Below are 18802 nucleotides of genomic sequence, written 5' to 3'. Positions count from 1 at the left end.
TGGCAGGGACATGAATAAAATGCACGAGTAAGAATAAGCACCTATGAAGATACAGAGATAAATGAGATATAGAGTTAAGCATAAATGACACACGGAGCTGGGAAAGCAGAACATCAAATTTATACGTGGTGCAAATGCTCTTAATTGCATTTATAAAATGGAGTCCTTTACTGCTCGAATCAAAGTGCTCCAGTTGTGGAGCTCCACTGCGTGTGGACGTTTGGCTGAAACGACGTTAATAATTACTAAAGCCAAATCAAAGGAATGCTCGGTAAGCGCTCAACACTAAAGCGCTTCTAAAGCACATTGCCTGAGACGGCGAAACAAAATATACGCATGAGCTGACTCTGAACTGAGTCTGAAGCTGAACAAGCAGCTCACAGCTCAGTTGAGCCAATTCCTGCTTCAAACACTGAACCATGTATGCAACTATTTAATTTAACTATGTTTCAGTGCTGTATGGATCAGTGCTGTACTTCACACTTAATCGATTGCCTTGAATTTTCTATAAATGAGAATTTGCCTTCTGGGTAGAATGTAAATGAAAACAGCGTAATGAGGCGCAAATAACTGATACTTCTCTTACAGAAAAGCATACAAACAGCATATGTTCCTGTTAACAAATGTGCAAATCGAAAAAAACTGTTTGAGGAGAAAAGATTGTTCAAAAGAACAAATTAGATGAATTGACAGAAGTCAGTGACATGCATGAACATTAAAAGAGCGTGCCAGTGAGGGTGAGTCCTTAGAAGCAAAGAATGGGAGAGGTGAAGGTCTAAGTTCACTCTTACTAACAGTTTAAGAATATTGTTTAAAGGTGCCATCCTTCGCTTACTTCAGGCCGACAATGCCAACTTTCCAGGCACTACGAAATGAAGTGACAGCGACTGGTCTATGTTGTTCCCAAACATGTACGGAGTGTTGGACGTGCTCATGCAGCGCAGTGATAAATGTTTTTAAATATGCAGCATGCATAAAAATCAAGATTAGCTGGTATTTAAAAAGAAAACAAAAAACTGTAGTTTTTTTTCTATCACCATTAGATATGTTGTCTTAAATACAGGTTTTAAAGAAATTGAATATCATTGCGGGGGTACTGGAGAGGAGGATCCGCCGGATAGTCGAATCTCGGATTCAGGAGGTGCAGTGTGGTTATCGTCCTGGCCGTGGAACAGTGGACCAGCTCTATACCCTCCGCAGGATCCTGGAGGGTGCATGGGAGTTCGCCCAACCGGTCTACATGTGTTTTGTGGACTTGGAGAAGGCGTTCGACCGTGTCCCTCGGAGACTCTTGTGGGGGGTGCTCCGGGAGTATGGAGTGCCGGACCCCTTGATATGGGCTGTTAGGTCTCTGTATGACCGGTGTCAGAGTTTGGTCAGCATTGCCGGCAGTAAGTCGGACATGTTTCCTGTGAGGGTTGGACTCCGTCAGGGCTGCCCTTTGTCACGATTCTGTTCATAATTTTTATGGACAGAATTTCTAGGCGCAGCCAGGGCGTTGAGGGGGTCCGGTTTGGCGACCTCAGAATCGGTCTCTGCTTTTTGCGGACGATGTGGTTCTGTTGGCGTCGTCGGGCCGTGACCTTCAGCTCTCACTGGAGCGGTTCGCAGCCTCTGTCCACATCTTGCTTTTTTTCTCAGGCAGAAAGTTGCTGGCAGAGCACTCGGAAGCGTTTAGCTCTGACTAGATGAAACACATGGAGCAAGTTCACCCTCTGTTTTTCCTGTTGATCAGATGGAGAGTTTCCATCCTTAATGGTTTGTTGTTTGGAGAAAAGTGTCCTTGATCGGCACCTTTTCGAAAAATTCCGAGATTTGGAACGTGTGCTCGGAGCGGCGAAACAAAAAAAGCCGAACGGTATGATAAAAAGAGGATGGGTGCGGCACTTCTTCCAGAGCAGGCCGCATACGCTTTCTCCCCTAAAAGGGAACTGTTGGGTTAGCTTTTTGTTCACTTAGCTTTATTTTGTGTTATTCTGTAACTGCTGCTTCCTGTGTTTGCTCCACATCTGTTTTGTGTTTCGGTGATTATCCAACTGCTCAGCTCCTGCCATCTACACCTGGCTTTAATCTGTCGCTAGACACTGTTTGTATACAGTACTCCTCGGTTTTTGTTGTTCTCTGTCAGCTTTTCCATCCATCCATTATCTATACCGCTGAATCCGTCGGTCGGGTCGCGGGGGGGCTGGAGTCTATCCCAGCAGTCAATGGGCGAGAGGCGGGGTACACCCTGGACAGGCCGCCAGTCCATCACAGGGCTGTCTAAGTTCCAATGAGACAAGCTCTCCAAGGTTGGATCCACATGTTTTCTCCCCAACGCCATGCCTCTATCTGGCTCGTCCTTGCCTGTGTTGTTTCCTTCTGGATTTTTGATTATTTGATTATTTGACACTTGATGCTCTGTTGTGTTTATTTAATTTTTTAAAGATTTATCTACACATACCTCCTATTTTTTTTAGTTTGCCATTGAAAAACGATTACTGACTAATCGCTTTGCATGCTACACCTGGCATTTTGGAGTTTACCTGCTTTTCAGTCCCCATCCTGTCACACGTCTCTGTGTCAAAGAGTTTTTCTTGGCAACTGTTTGATTACTTTGCTGGAGCCTCACTGCTCGAACAAGCTTTTTGTGTTTGTTGCAACAAGCTGCTGTTTTCACCAAAGCCATTCTGATAATGTATCACTAGCCTGGTACCAGAAATCTCCCAAAATCCAAACACGATAGTTATTAAACAGCGAGGAAACACATTTGGGCATTTAGTAACTAAAGGGACAGACAGTTCACAACAGCTTCTGTTACGTTTTTGAAATTTTAGTTGCCAATGATAATGATAATGATAATGATAGTGATTAGCAACTTAATGGGTTTTTTTCAGCAATTTTTTATGCCCCTATTACGATATAAGCCTACTTAAAAAGTTCTAACCCTGCATTAACAGCCATTTTCTGAAAAGGAAAACGTGAAGACAAACTATAATGAAAATGTTCATGTGTTTGGCTTTTATAAATAAATAAATGGTCAGACATGCCATATCCAGAACAGAAGACAGGTGCACAATGAGACGTAATTAACAAGGCCTGACCTCAATCAGTCAGACAATCAAATGAAATGGTGCGGAAGTATAACAATTCTCTTACTTTCACACAAGTCTTGTTATGCACGCCACTTAAGATGATCATGACTATCATGCAAACGAGATAACGATGACATCAAACAACTGTGATTATAAGATTGTTACTTGTGAAAGTCCAATCAACAACAATAGTGCACTGTGTATCAGTGTTGACTTTAGGCAGCTATGGATACAGGGTAAAAGTGGCAGCAAAATAACCCATTAACAAGCAACATCTGCTTTTCTTCTGACCAGTCACCTGGTGGCGAGTACTGAGCAATGGTCTTTTCACCCGGAACAGCGCAGAGAATTTAACCCATAACCCTGCCATTGTTGGCGGCTTGTTGTATCTATTGTCCGCCTCACTACAGGGCCGTGACTCAACAAACTGTTTCAGGAGGTGAACCAACATAGAAACCCAGTCCCACAAGATGGCCCTTTGTGTTTATGTGTGTGAGAGAGAGAGATAAAAATGAGAAAATAAATGTGTTTCTTGGTTCCTGAGCCAGCAACATTAAAAAGCTGACTCCCTGCAGAAGAGGTTTAACCATTTCTTCCATGTTACTACCGTGCAGGCAGATTTCTGAACACCATGTGATTGGATCATAGTCTAATGAGACTCCTGATGCAGGGAGGTACACTCTTAACCCTAAATGTTCTTAATTGTTCTGGAATAATCAAAGAGCACAGTTTTTTTTCTTTTTTCTTCCTTTTGTGGAATAGAAGCAGAGAACCTTGTTGGACTGTTGGAGCTGTCTAAATGATTGACATAGAAAAGCCTCAGAAAATAAATGACTCCTGAAGAAAGTTGAGGTAGGCCCATTTTTTCAAACAATTTATGAGCCTTATAAGCACTGCAGAAACCCCCCCAAAATAAAGAACCCAAAACCTGCAGTAAGCAAAGGATTGTGTTTAACCAATGACAATTATTACAGACAACTAAATAAAGCAGCAAATATGTTTGAATAGGAGATCGGAAAACTGATGATTATTCGCCTTTGATGCAAAAGAATGATGTAAACCTCAAAAACACCTCAGCTCCAGCAGGTATCATCAGTATGAAAGGTATATGATAAACTGTGACTGATCGAATGTAACTATAAATCCAGATGCTATATGCTGATCTAGAACTTTTATCAAACAATTCTGCTGACTTGCTGCTAAGACTGTCCTGGGTTTTTCAATCATCCTTTGGCATGTCTTTTTTTCTTTTTTTAAAGTGTGTTTTGTTTTTTTGGCACCGCACTAACAAATGATCTTCTTCCCTTTTTGAATTATACTAATTGTCTAAGGGACAATATGACAACAGGCAAAGATTAAGCAAAATTAAGCATGAGACAGTACAATTGAAAGAAAGCAACCATTATCTAATTTTCCTCGAGTTACTGTTTTATTCTTACTCTTTCAAATCTCAGAACATATTATGACTGGCTGTTTACTGATCTCATCCATCTTACTGTTGCTTTTTTGTTTTTCTTATTTTCAACTAAAAAAAAACTTAAAACATAGAGCTGTAGAACAGCAGTTTTGCTAGCTGAAATGATGGTTTTACTAGCTATATGTTAAGCTGTTTTTTTCTTTTGAGATATAAGAAAAATTTTGGCTAAAAAAGTAGAACTTTTATACTTAGCTGGGGAGCATCAGTTTTGCTAGCTGAATTGATGGTTTTACTAGCTATATGTTAAGCTGTTTTTTTCATTTGAGATATAAGAAAAATTTTGGCTAAAAAAGTAGAACTTTTATACTTAGCTGGGGAGCATCAGTTTTGCTAGCTAAAATGACTTTTCATCCGAAGCTAGCAAGATTATTAGCCATATAGCTATCTCGTGTAACAACAAATGTTAGCGTTAATGAGGCTAAAATGCTGCTTCTGATGCATGTTTTAGATAACTCTTTTGAAATGCAAGAGCTTCCTATCTGGAAGCTACGTGTCCTAATTGAAATAAATAATCACAATGACAAGACAATGATTTATAAAGGACAGAAACACAACAGTGTAGCAGATTGGACTTTTTTTAATTTAACCTTTATCATTGTTTAATTAAAAACAGATGAGCCAGTAGCCTATGTTTGATAATGTATTGATGTCATTGACATCACTTTAGATTGAATATACCTCGGATTTCTAAAAGCCCTTTGCTCTGATATAGGACGATGGTATGGTGTTCATGCTTTTTCTTATTATCATTATTGTTATTATCATTATAAACATAACCCGGGACCCCTAAAAATTGCACTCAGCTTTTAAGATTCTTGATTTTGGATGTAATGCATTATAAGCTAGTTAAACAGTCATGCTAACATTTTCAGCATACATTGTAGAACAAAAGCACTCGAGTTTAAATCTTCATGTTGCTTTTTCTATCTGCTTTTGATTCTGAAAAGGCTGAAATCCTTCAGTGCCAAGTGAGTGTTGCCAAACTATGATTGAACAATTTCTTCTTTAAGGTGTTTACAATTTCCAAAACAAAATCATTAAGCTTGTTATGGTCAAACGCAGGATCAGAAAGGATCATGAGGCAGTTTTACAAGCCAAAATTTCTGCCTTTCCAGTCTCATCCTGCCATGAATCCTGCTTTACAGCTTTGTGAGTGATGTGGAATGGACTGCAGCCAGAGATGTTGCAATATGCTCCTGGCTCACGTTAAATTAATGGAGCTCCACTTTCTCGCTCTGATCCACACAATCTTTTTTTCCTCCTACCACCAGTGAATTCCATCCAAGAGTCAAGTTTAATTTTACCTTGAGGCAAACGCAGCAGCAGGTCAGAAATTATCAATTTATGTGTGCTTGTGAGTATGTGAGTCAGAGAGAGGGATACTCACGACTTCTGTGGTGCAGTCGGTGGTTTAGCAGCAGGCTTGTTAGCTGATACAGTACATCGCTCTGCAACAAAACAGAACACATTCAATCATTCTATCAGTTTTGCACGTGTCAAGGTTTGTCTGTGTGTGTGTGTGTGTGTGTGTGTGTGTGTGTGTGTGTGCTGATTGGTGTTTGACAAGAAGCCAACTCACATTATAGTAGACTTGTAGCATTGTCACACTGGAAATTATGACACTGCTTTAGTGTTATTTATTGAGGCTGTGCGTGTGAGTGCTTTTGCTTTGCTTTGGTTACCAAAGTTTTGGTGAAAACACAACTTAAATACCCTTTAGCAATAAACTTCAAATCTAAGGAGATGCTTTATTTTCCAAATGGCTGTTGAGACTTTTAAAACGTAATCTTTCGTCTGTGTTTTCTATGCCGGTCAGTCGTTTTTCTTCTTTTTCTCACAGGAAAAGGAGAAATCTGCCAGAGGGGAAATATCGCAGCTTTATTAACTCAACAAACAAAGAACAACAACACTGGAGAGGCTCTTGAAGATCTGGCCTTGACCCTCAAAAGCAACTACTGTATTAATCATTTACAGTGTATCATGGGCCAAAATGTACTCAGGCACTCGTGTGGTTGTTTAGGTAGCAGCACCACTGGTATCTCAGGCTGTTAGACCATTGTGGCAAATGATGATGCATGATTATCATCATTAAATGCATTAAAATAAATTGTATTTTGTATTTAGAAAATATAAAGAAATCTAGATTTTAGAATAAACCGATAAAAGGATTCTACATTCAGCAGAGTAATTGGTGACAGGTGAGGGTGTCAGGATTGGGTATAAAAGCAGCATGCATCAAAGGCTGAGAGGAAGATTTTTCACTTTGCATTTAGTTCAAACTGCTTTGTTGTTATATTGTTTTTGACATTATTTATCATCGAGGCAGAGTGGGAAGGGGATGCCTGGCCCTGCTGCATTTGTATTTATGTTTACTTGTGGGCTTCTCTGCTGCCGCGCAACATTATGGTAGAAGAGATTTTCAAATCCTGCAGATTTATCGACCACGTTTTCACTCTCACTTGTTTGCAGATTTAAATTTTGTGTTTGACATGCCTTTGAAAATGGATGTGTGAAGGACACACAAGTGGGATGCAATGCCTGTGTGAAGATAGACTGTAAAGCAAGAGAATCTACATTTGTGCACATTTATCTGGAATACTAGAAGAAGACAGAACGACTCCAAAGCTATGGTTTATGACTGGAGTAAATATAAGATAACCTTGAATCTCTACGTAAAAGGAGCACCAATGTTTTTTGCAGCTCTTCATGTTTTGTTGTTTTTATTTGCATTTGTTTGCTTTTTTGTTGTATTAGACGTGCCAAAAGTTGTGTAGCTTGGATGTCATTGTCCGCATTTCCACCAGCACTGTCCCAGGAGCACGGACTCCCCCACAGATTTCTATTCACATGCCTTCAGTTTCTGTAATGGCGGTTTACATTAATTACAGGGGTGGACCGTAGGGTGCAGTGATAGCTGGCTGTAATCCTGAACCATGAAAAACATTGAACACATTTAGTGAAACTCAGAGCTCTCAAGACATAAAGGAGAAGAAAGAGTTTATTTGTAAAAGGAAACCCTCTAAGTGGACTGCAGGCAGGTCCATGCTTATGTATCCAGTGCTGCAACAGGAAACAAACTGCACCTGTGTCATTGGTAAATTACAGATGATCAACATGTCCGCTTATTTGAGACTCCACGCTAATTTCTGCTGCTCCTGGTAGACCGCTTTGGTCATTAGAGAAATGAGTTGATTGTGCCTATATATTTGTTAATCAGCGTTAAAAGTTCACCCATGGAGCTGGACACTCCCAGTGCACTGTTTTTTAATTGTTTGTGTTGTGTGGCATTAACGTTTGATCCGGGATACATTATTTAAATAATAACACCTGATCTTTGGGCTTTCGTGCCAACTCTTGGCGCTAATTAATGTTCTCATTAACTCAAATTTTGTCTGCACTGTGATCACGTCTTCACATGTAAATCAAGGTGGTGGGAGCGGCTGACTTATCAACAAACACAGCCCATCCATGGTCAATTTACTTTTCTTTTCTCTCTTTTATGGCCTCTCCAGTGTTAATTATCGCAGAGCTTGCGCGTGAGTGTTTACGCTGGGAAACTTACTCTGGGTGTTGTAGCCTGAGGTCACATGCTGTGGCTCCTAGAGAGGGGGAGAGGAAGGAGAGAGCAAGCCAGAAAGAGAAATGAGTTGAATGAATAAAACAACAGATTTCATTATGGATTTCACAGGAGTACAAGGATGCCGTTACACAGAAGTCAGGCTTTCCCACGCTGACGCGCCACCTCGTTTTTGAAAACCCAGAGGACGGATTGGTGTGATGCTGGAAGCTGAAAGCATCGACATTCTATCATTCATCAACCATTAGCTTTAATGCCTCTCCGTTTACATTGCTGTTTCTTCTCACATCGCCATCTATTCCAATGGAGTTATGCAGATCTACAGAGTTTTTTTTTAGTTCAAGGTATTTGTATTGTTAAACACTGGCCAGCTGCCTCAATGGTGCTGAGAGAACAACTCAGACACAAACACTTCCCTACTGAGGGAATGCACATGACGTCATCAGCGATTTCATGGTCACACCCGCAGAGTGGCAGGAAGACACTTGATTCAGTGACCACGGGCTGTATGACGGTGCAAAAACATTTCATTTAAAATGGGAAAGAGCTGTTGTGCAACTGGCACCAACAGATTCAAGAAGCTGATGTCCTCACGGCTGTGGCTCAGTGAGGCTCAACCGGTTAAGGTTGGTGGTTCGATTGCCACTCAAATATTGGTGAATTTGACAGCTGGAGGGGTGGCAGTCCATCTCCTTGCCACGGCCGAGGTGCCCTTGAGAAAGGCACCGTACCCCCATGCTCCCCGGGCGCTGTGATTGGCTGCCCACCGCTCCAGTGTATGGCATCTGTCTTTATCTTTATCTTAATCTTATTACAAACTTCAGAAAATAAAGACAAGAGAGAGATTGATGCAATTCATCAAGACAATTGGAATCCAAGCTGGGATATGTTCATTTGCATGAACTGAATATCTAATTGTATGTTAGATATTTGGGGAAAATCATGATTATACAATATTTTGACAAACTATAGACTAGAAAAGATTTTTGGCATCCCCTTTTTTATAGGATATGTAACTGCAATGCAATTTGCAGTGATGGCAGGTGGTGACATCATGTAGGTGGGATAACATATACATTAAAAAAGCCAATTGATTACATTTGAACATGAGAAGTATTACATCTAAGAAACTATAGCAACAGCATTACGTGCCTCTTTAACAAAACTCTATTGTCCAGAAGAATGTACCGAACTCAGCCTTGTACAAAATTGGTTTTAACTGTATTGACAACAACTATTTTTTTTAAATCACAACTGCTTTGCAACACATTTTGCACAATTAAAATATCTGAGCAACTCCAGTAAAATTAATGGACGTCAAGAGAGACAGAATGCTCAAGGATCGCCATTTCATTGAAATCAGATGATATGAACGAAGCGATTGAAATTCAAATCAATTCAATCTGAATGAAGTTCTGTTAGCGGAAAGCACGGCCAGTGCGTTTAGTCTTTGCTGTCCCCCATTGTTTCGGAGGAATGACTTAATCCTCTGCAGTGTACTGAAGTACCTCTGTCGATGGCTACTTGGGTTCATTTTAGCGTTTCTGAATGAGTGCTTTGAGGTTCATTCTCCGTCAACATCCTCAAAAGAGTCAGTGCAGACGTTAACCCTGCAAACTTCACACTACTGTACATCACCATCAGTTCCCCTTTCAGTTTCTCTTTGCAGATCATTGGGAAATGTACACATGCCATGTCCAACTGTTTTTGGGGGAAAATGGTCTTAATCTGAGGAAAGAGTTCAGCGTAAATCAATTCAAAACACATTAAGTGTCGGGCTTTCTCGAAGTGAACGTTTGACTATGCGATTATCATTTCGGAAACCTGTGTGTTTGACAGGTGATCAGCTAACTGGCTATTTAAAAAAGAGAACTAGTTAACGAGGTCCAGAAACACGCCCCAAATGAGTGAAGTGGTAGACTCATCAGACCCTTGTAAAGCTAGCTCGTGAGCCCTGCAAAGTTTAATTTAGTCTACAATCCATGACAGTGAGTGTCTGTTTTTCTTTACCAGCTGTACAGCAATACGGTGGCCCTCAGCAAGTTGACAGAGAATGTTTAATGTACCCAACATTGACAGCCTTACGCCATGACCAATGTGACTTGTGCTGCATTCATATTCCCTTATTTTGTCAGATAAATGTTTCAGATCCACAAAGATCCTTCATAAAGTAATCACGGGACTAGCCATTAGCCTTTCTTCTTGTTGAAACCAAGTAATGCAAAAACTGCGATTTTGATGCCTGTCCTTCTGTGTGATTTAAATATCCTTTGCTCGATGTGCCCCAAGTTTCTTCACTGCAACTTTGTCCTTAAAGGACATTGAAGAAAATGGATGAAAAAGTAAATAATCCACCTCATTCGAGCTAATGCCCACCATTACTACACTTTCCCTCCAAACACACACTAGCAGAGGTCGTTCCCCACCTTATGTCCCCTGTCATTGGTCATTGGTCCTTTGGGCTGCACAGATTTAGCCCAAATGAGCAGCAAATAGGGGGCCTGTCACGCTACCTGTCGCTCACTCGTTACAGCGCAGGCTTTGTTGCTTTGTGTTGCGCTGTAAGTAATTATCCCGTTTAGACAGACTTAGTGTTTTTCTCTTGATGATTTGGCGCTGTTGCAGCTCTTGGTTTAATCAAAAATCAAAACAATCTGTTTAATGTCTTTTATTTTCTGTTTTTACTTTTCTTATCTTTATTGAAACACCTAGGAAGGCCTAAGCCCTGTTAGCTGAGCCATCAGTGATTGTTTGATACATTGACATGAAAAAATATCTGTACCAGCACTCCTGCTGGTTTACATTGTGGACGGGAATGAGATGTTCGCTCATCATGAGAACATTATTTGTACAGAAAGTAACAACTTTTAAAGTTAGCTTCAGATACCTTCAAATTATTATTTTTAACATTTTGATAGATTGTTAAATTGCACAAGTTTCACAACTAAATTGTTTAATATTATAAATCAGGGGGGTAAACGGACAAAAAGTGTCTTTCTCTGTGCCCTTCTCACCTCAGATTCGCTGACAAATCCCACTTTGAAGTGGACCAGGCATCTGGGCTTTTATATGCCTTCAGGCTTTGTTTTTGTGGATTTCCCAATGTAAAAGTGATTTGCATATGATAATAAACAAACCTGATTTCTGGCCAGGTGTTCATGTCTGCCGCTCCTGATTAAGACCAACAGCCTTTACTTTAAGATGATATTCACGTTTTTATGCTCCCAATCCTACGACTAGCATTGGCAGCCATGTTGAATTTTCCCTCTATTTTCTCATTCTCTTTATTTTCTGTGCTGCGCCACACTTTTTTTAAACCCTTCTGTCAGAGCATTAACTGTTCACAACAAAACGGACAAGACCATGATGAGTTAATGGTACAAAAATGAGTATTCAGACTTCTGGCTCTATTATTGGCTGAGCCAGCATGTTTATTAACCGGCAGTTAGCAAGCCTGTTAGGGTTTTTTCCCTTTGTTAATCATATCAGTGACGTGACAGAAGCACATTTCATTAAAGGAGATTAAATAATTACGAGAAAAGACCTTATCACAGTTATACAGTGTAATTATGAAACTAGATTAGATATTGAACACACTGAAGGCCTCATGGCCTGTTTTACTTGTCTGTCCTAAAGGCTATTTATGCAGTGAACAGGAACTTGCTGTACAATGTTGTCATGGATAGAATGGCTCAACATATGGACTGCAACTTATACTAAATTTTCGGTCCTAATTTTAGCTCTTAACAATCCCTTATTGCTGTGCAAACTAAGAACGATCTTATTAGTAGGGATGTCCCGATCTGGTCACAAGCTTCGGATCGAGGCACCGATCAAGACCTTTTTAATTGACTGGTGTTGGGACGAGAACACTGTTCTTAGTACTGTAGTGGTGTTTGGAGGAGACGCGGGATTTGCAGAGGATATGCATTTTCATATTTACAATGCACTACAGCACTGGCTGTTCTCCCAATCATTTAGCACGCCGTTGACACGGGGCTGCTGCTCGGCCGCCGCATTGTTATACCGCTGCTGCAAAGCCTTGTTTGCGAGACCCCGACAACATGTCTGCTGTGAGGAAGTACTTTAAACTGGGGAAATGAGAGCAGCCCGAGAGGCTCTTACAACGTCTGCAGTTTGAGCATTTCATGGGGCGGCAGTGCAAGAGCTTAATTCAATACTACCAGTTTGACGAGACAGCTAAAGTTTAAACATGTGGCTGAACACAAGGAGTTCACTCAGTCTGAGTTGAAGCAGCACACACTGGAGGAAACTTCATCGCTTTGGACGGCTAGCCAATAGCTGTGGTTGAAAATTTGGTGCTTTGTCATCTTTTGGAGCTTTGAACAAGTGTTCTTTCCTTGCTGCACTGCAGAATAACCGAGGTGTCGAGAACATACATTAACATTGATGTTCTTAAGTTTAATGGTGTGTAGTTTATAATTGTGTGCTGTAGGAAAATATCACACAAGTATTGGATTAAAACTCAGTATACTCAACTCTAAATGACAAAAAAAAAAAATCGGTACATCCCTGCTTATTAATCTGTTTTAATGATCTATCGGATATTGTAATATAAGCAATTAATTATAATTAGTTGAGTTGCCGCAACACCCACAACAATATATGTGAGAAAATGAATTTCCCTGTGCCTCTTTTTGGTATTTTTCAGGCCTTAAAAAGCCTGTACAAACTGTTGATGGTGATTAAAGAAATAGAGATGTTAAAAGTTTTCGTTTAACAACGAGTTGTAAACCAACATTAAAACACCGTGGTGACCTTTAAAGGCCAATTCATTCACATGAGTGTGTCCCTTTGCAATGAGCCACTTCCATTTATGAATATTAGTACGTTGCACAGACTGAGGTAACTCTAACTGTACGGGGCATTACTGTGGCGGTTCATTTATTAATCAGATCTAATGAGGGGACAAAAAAGTTTCTACACTTGGCTTTTTTTATTAGCCACCAATATGTGTCTGTGTGCAAGTGGTAAGTTCTCAGCTGTTCATGACAGCACACGTAACCGGCTTGTAATCCCAAAAAAGAATGTGCATTAATAACGCTTAATGTGAGCAGATACTAAGCTTTTACGACTCAAAGTGAGACAGAGAAAGTGTACACATACCTTGTTGGGGATGGGGAACTTGGTCTGATCGGCTTTCCCAGGAGTGTGTATGGCTGTGAGTGGAGGAGGCCAGGAATGGGTCATCTCCTGCACACATAAACATATATCTTTAGTAATAAAGATTGTTATGAATGATTTCCACAAAACAGTTTAATGATAGCACGACTGCCATAATAGCTAAATAAAGTAGACAACTCAGACTAAAGGAAAGTTACCTCTTATGTTGCATGTATCTGATGAATAACAATAATGGCAAAAGTTAAGTTAATTGGAGGAGAGGGATTGCTTCTCCAACATCGTCGGAGCAGTGGAGTGGAGTCAGCATTCAATCAAGGTTGTGCCTGCCGCGCCATCCCCATCGGAGCAGGCTTTAATATAACTTATAGTATAAACCGAGAGGTGCGTGGGGAGCGTGTGGCACACCGGGGAACGGTGTGCTGAGGGTGAGTTAAGTTCAGAACTGTGTAAATTACCAACAAAAAAAAAAAGAAGCTGACTCCAGTTGGCTGCATAAAAACTCAGCAGCACTGCAGTGGCAGGCTCCCCTCTCAATTATTTTAATCACACAGCCTTCTCAGTTCAATCCCAGCCTCAATATCCAGAAGCCTCGGACTGGAAACAAGAAAAAGAAAAAGATACGTGTGCAGGTGGGTAGAATTTTTGTTGTTTTTAGGGTTGTCCCGGGCGCTGTGAATGGCTGCCCACCGCTCCAGGTTGGCATCTGTCTCTATGAGTGTGTGACCCTGTGCATGTGTGTGTCAACACGTGCCAACCTGGATGGCTTAAAAGTGGAGGACAAATTTCATGTGTTTGCATGTACAATAAATCTGATCTGATCTTAATCTTAAATGGACAAAAAGGGGTAAAATCTCATTATAGAAAAGATCAGCAGGTAGTGAAGAAACATTAGCAGTTTCTTTCTTTTGCACACACACACACACTTTTAAAAATAGCCATCACCTGAGAGCTGAATTATTTGTAAGTTGCTTTTCAGTCTTAAGTTATTTAAGAGCAGAAAAACTCCAACATCAGCCCCTATATCAGCCTTTGGTGTTTTAACACAAACATTCGCAGTCACGGTCCTACAGCAGGTCACTAGGCCAGAGAGACAAATTTCCAATCATGCAACTCGCCCCCTCTGGAGTGGATGACTCAGTGGATGACGCATGCTTGCGTTGTGTGAGAAGTGTGTGTGTGTGTGTGTGTGTGTCTCTGGGGGTGCATGAATAGGTAAGTTGAACCTTACAAAAGATGTTCGAGTATGAGTCTGCACATGTGTTCGTTTTCCCCCTCTGCAGTCGTGTTGCGCTTGCTCTGACAACATATGAATCATTGCTAGGCAACTGCTCTCTGACATCACCCTGTCCCTCCAAAAAGAGTTTCCCGGGCTCTGACAGACGGGACCTTTGATTATGCCTGAACACACGTGTCTATAAATGCCACATTGCAGCCAGTACATGAATATGAGAGCGTAACATTATGAGTGACACTGTCGCTGTGGTTTTCCACTTATCACCTGTTAGTCATGCAGAATCTGCCATTTAGTACATCTTAACACAAACCCACAAAATGAAAATGCGGATTTCTGTTAAGTATTTTAATCCATCTGGCAGCAGTTTCATGTCTAAATGAGCCCCAATGGTCACGTTGTATTAAAAGTTTGTGACTACAGATGATCAACAGAGGCAGGTGAATACAACCAGTATTAGACTTATTCTGAGCAATAAGAGACACTGAGGTGTGTGACTCAAGAATACCTGATATGTATTAATATGTGCAGAAGATATCTGAGGTGTATCCACTGTTATGCAAGTGTATTTTTCCATTGATGCAAAATGAACACAGTCAACCATAATATGTGCAATCAGGAGTGCAACATGGCGTTGCTGGGGTTAGTCTGAGCTAATTCACCTGACAGAAAAGGCGCAGCCTCATAAGTAACGTCTCAGACAGAAGTAGTGGAGCGTGTGACAGAACGAGCAGAGCAAGTTCAGAGGAGGAAACACGATGCGGCAACTTTATGGAAAATGATACAATGTTGTTACGTTACCTCGTGGAACGGGATAACGCGAGCAGTCACTTCTGCTTTAGATGAAACAAAGTCTTTAACGACTTTGAATACTCATAGAAGTCAGCTTGTCAAAAAAAAACACAAAAAACATTTCCTTTGGAAGTTACTGAAAAAAAGAGGGAAGGGCTTAAAGAATATCCACGAACCCCCTGACAGGATATAAGGACAAGCTCCAGGAAAACCAAGTTTATCAGTGTTGACTCAATGCATTTCTTGGCCTGTGTATTTTACCCTGTTGTGAGAAATGCACCTTGCTTGCATTCCTCTTATCTCAAATTTTTTTTTCTTTTCAGAAGATTTACAGCTGCATTTTACACCAACGTCTTTGCTTTATAACCAGCCAAGTGTACATATCGGCTTCGTTACACCGAGTGACACAGCTGAAGGCGGACCGTGAGGGCCCAGCTCTGTGGAAGTCTTTCAGCTTCCCTGCACTTTGTGCAGGTAAACGCAGGACTCCACTCACGCGCCTGTGACAACAAAGGCTACCGTGTGCCGCGCTCATTTAAGACCGAAGAATAATAAACCTCAAGGTTTTACGGAGTTTCAGATGGAATGTTGAAGCCAGAATCATGTGAGATCAATATTGTTTTACTCCGTGCGGCTGCTTCTACTCCATGTCTCCACTGGCATCAGCCTTACGACAACAAGGTAGTGACAGTGAGTGCCGAGAGAAAGTGCTGGGAACTCCAGACCGTAAGCTTGGTTTGTTAATCTAATAGTTTGTCTTTCATATCTCCCGTGATTTCCTCGCCCTCCGCTGCTCTTACTTGTTTTCGGGAAAAGTAGCTTTGCTTTGATATACATTATGTCATATAGCTAACAACTCAAGTGGAAAATGACCCCCCTCTACTTTAATACACCCCCGATATGTGAGGGCAAACTTTACAGCACAGTAAAAGCTTGGCTGGCAAACGTGAGCTCATTTTTATCCTTGATCTTTCCTGGACTCTTTTGACGCCTATCAGGCTCGAAAGAAAAAGGCTGCAGTCCGTTTGGTGTATGTGCGTTTGCATTTTTTTTTTACCTCTTCAAGGTCAAAACTTCTTATTAAGAAGAAGACTTAGTAAAAGTCCTGAATATTATTGTAGCCTATATGTACTGTAGACATAAATTAAAAAAACTTAGTTCTTGATATGATTCCTACACTTTTACTTGCTAGGAAATTGTTTTTGAATTGGCTCTATATGAATGAATTGGATTATTTTATAAATAATTATGATTACAATGAATTTAATTCCAATTGGCTTGAATTGGACTTTATTATCTAAGTGCCTTGAGATGACAATTGTTGTATTTGGCGCTATATAAATAAAAATGAATTGAATTGAATTGAACTTTAAGTCATTTGGGGTTGCTGACCTGTAAATTGCACTTTAAGCCTTGAAAATGGAGAAAAGCAATACCTTCAACTTCTCCCATCCACCAGCAGTACGCTTTACACGGCCACAGCACACTTGTCAGGCTAGTATAAACAGTTATGACAACGTGACATGTTATCCTCAGTAAACTAAGTCAAAAGGGCCACAGAGCTATTATTGTTACATCTTACATGTCTGAGAAGGGCAATAAGGGGATCCAAATGGCCCTGAAACTGTGAGTCAGTGCAAGCTTTTCCTTTGATCCTGTGAAACATATCTCCAATACATACTGTTACCCCGGATTGTAAAAGAAAACCATTAAAAAAAAAAAAGGTGTTTCTGTGACAACTGACTTGTAGCTGTGCTGGCACAGAAAGAGAAAAAATGGGCTGCGGGCCTCCACTCCAATTCACCCACCTCACATTCTCAACTCTTTTCTCTCGACACAGCTAAAAACCACAGAGTGAATTCAATAGAGCACCAATACTATTGACAAAGGCTTTTCATGCAGCTCACAGCAGACTATCTGTCACACGGCCTGTTGACCAGCATATTGATTTGTGGGAGAAAAAAAAAAGAGAGAGCCGAATGACAGAAGGCAGAAAAGAATGAAGAGACGGAGACGGACGGGGCGAGAGATTGGACGGTGCGGGTTTCCACAGAGGAGGGGAAGCCCAAAGAAGGAAGTGGACATAAATAGTCAAAGAAGGTCCTCATCTCTATAGTTGCAAATCCTCTGACAGAGGATGGAAGATTAATGGGGGAACAATTCTGTTTTGACATCACTCTGAAGGAGCACTATGACAAAACAAGAGGAGAGGAGAGAAAGGAAAGGAAAGGAAAGGAAAGGAGGGATATTTTGGAAAAAAACGCGTTGCTCTATGGGATTTTGATGACATGCAGATCGAGAAGGAAAAGAAAGGAGGGGAAAGGAGAGAAGAAGAGTGTGGAAACGATTTCTGCATGATGTCATCCAACAATAACAAAAGAAAAAAATCATTGTCCTGAGCCAACAGATCTCCTTCTTTTCCTCTCCCTTAGCATTATAGTCCTTCTGTTTCTCATTCTTTCTCTCCCTCTTGTCCTTTCCTCATCCAATCAGATTCTCTGGAGAGGGACCAAAGTCTTTGAGTGCAAAGAGAAAACAGCTGATAATCAGTGCAATTACTGTGTGTGAGTGAGTGTGTGTTTGTGTGTGTGTGTGGTGTGTGTGAGAGTACCCAGGCAACATACCCGCAAAATCTCTTCAACACAGCTGGAGTCGTTTGGTAGGCTGACCTGGAGAAAACAATGGAGACAGACAGAGACACTGACTTCAGCACTATTTATAGCAGCCTTATATTACATGAGAAACAGCAGGAAGAGAGTTTCATAAGTAACAACAACAACAACAACACAAAAGCTCCCCACCACAGTCATTAATAAGCGCTGACGCCACATGTGGAGTCAACATCAGTTCTTGTGGGAAATGGACTCCTCAGAATTCTTCGTAGCTGTTGAAATAATTTTGCAGATAAAAAAACAAACTTCTTGTATTGCAGTGCACGGGACCGTGTATGATTATATGATGAAACAAGAGGCATTCTTAAAGATTAAACTGCCCAAAAGAATCTAAAATGGTTCAAACCCAAACCAGCAGAAATGTATCCTGAAATAATCACCGGGGGACTTTTCTTAGGGAAAACAACTTCAATCCAAAAACCTTACACGTAAATATGTTTTTGCTCCTCTCTCTCAACACTTGTCCACGATTGTTATCATTGTACCGCCACAAAGAATCCTCCTCTTATCTCAGCATACATATCATTAGGAAAAGTTGTGGCCGATGGCTCCGCCCTGCTGGCAAAGTTTAAAGTGAAAATTACAGCTTGTCTTACTTATAAAGTACACACAGAAGAAAAGTTACCAATCAATTTCATGTATTTTCGGAGTCAACGAAAAAGTGCCAGTAGCTCCTAAATGTGTTTCCTTTTCTTTTCTTTTCTTTTCTTTTTTTTCTACAAACTTCATGACACAGAGTCCCCAGGTGTTGTGATCTGTAGGAACCAAAGATCCCCCCCCCCATCGGTGTACAAACTCACAGGACCGTTATGGAGCGCTGAGATTCAGCCTGAA

At 40.8% G+C, this 18802-nt stretch overlaps 1 protein-coding gene across 2 annotated transcripts in view; it reads right to left on the bottom strand.

Moving 5' to 3' along the window:
• aff2 (AF4/FMR2 family, member 2) overlaps nucleotides 1–18802 on the bottom strand; it is a 202730-nt gene that overhangs the window by 75349 nt on the left and 108579 nt on the right. For both annotated transcript variants that reach the window (XM_075480879.1, XM_075480880.1), the window contains exons 5-8: nucleotides 17921–17965; nucleotides 13256–13342; nucleotides 8114–8150; nucleotides 5939–5999 (exon numbers count right to left, since the gene is read on the bottom strand). In XM_075480879.1, coding sequence (XP_075336994.1) covers nucleotides 5939–5999; nucleotides 8114–8150; nucleotides 13256–13342; nucleotides 17921–17965 — 230 coding nt within the window. The remainder of the gene's footprint in view (nucleotides 1–5938; nucleotides 6000–8113; nucleotides 8151–13255; nucleotides 13343–17920; nucleotides 17966–18802) is intronic.

This window comes from Odontesthes bonariensis, chromosome 13 (genome assembly GCF_027942865.1).
Source record: "Odontesthes bonariensis isolate fOdoBon6 chromosome 13, fOdoBon6.hap1, whole genome shotgun sequence".
In the NCBI taxonomy this organism is placed as follows: Eukaryota; Metazoa; Chordata; class Actinopteri; order Atheriniformes; family Atherinopsidae; genus Odontesthes; species Odontesthes bonariensis.
The sequence above is the reverse complement of the archived record's forward strand: the minus strand, read 5'-3'. Positions and strand labels throughout refer to the sequence as shown.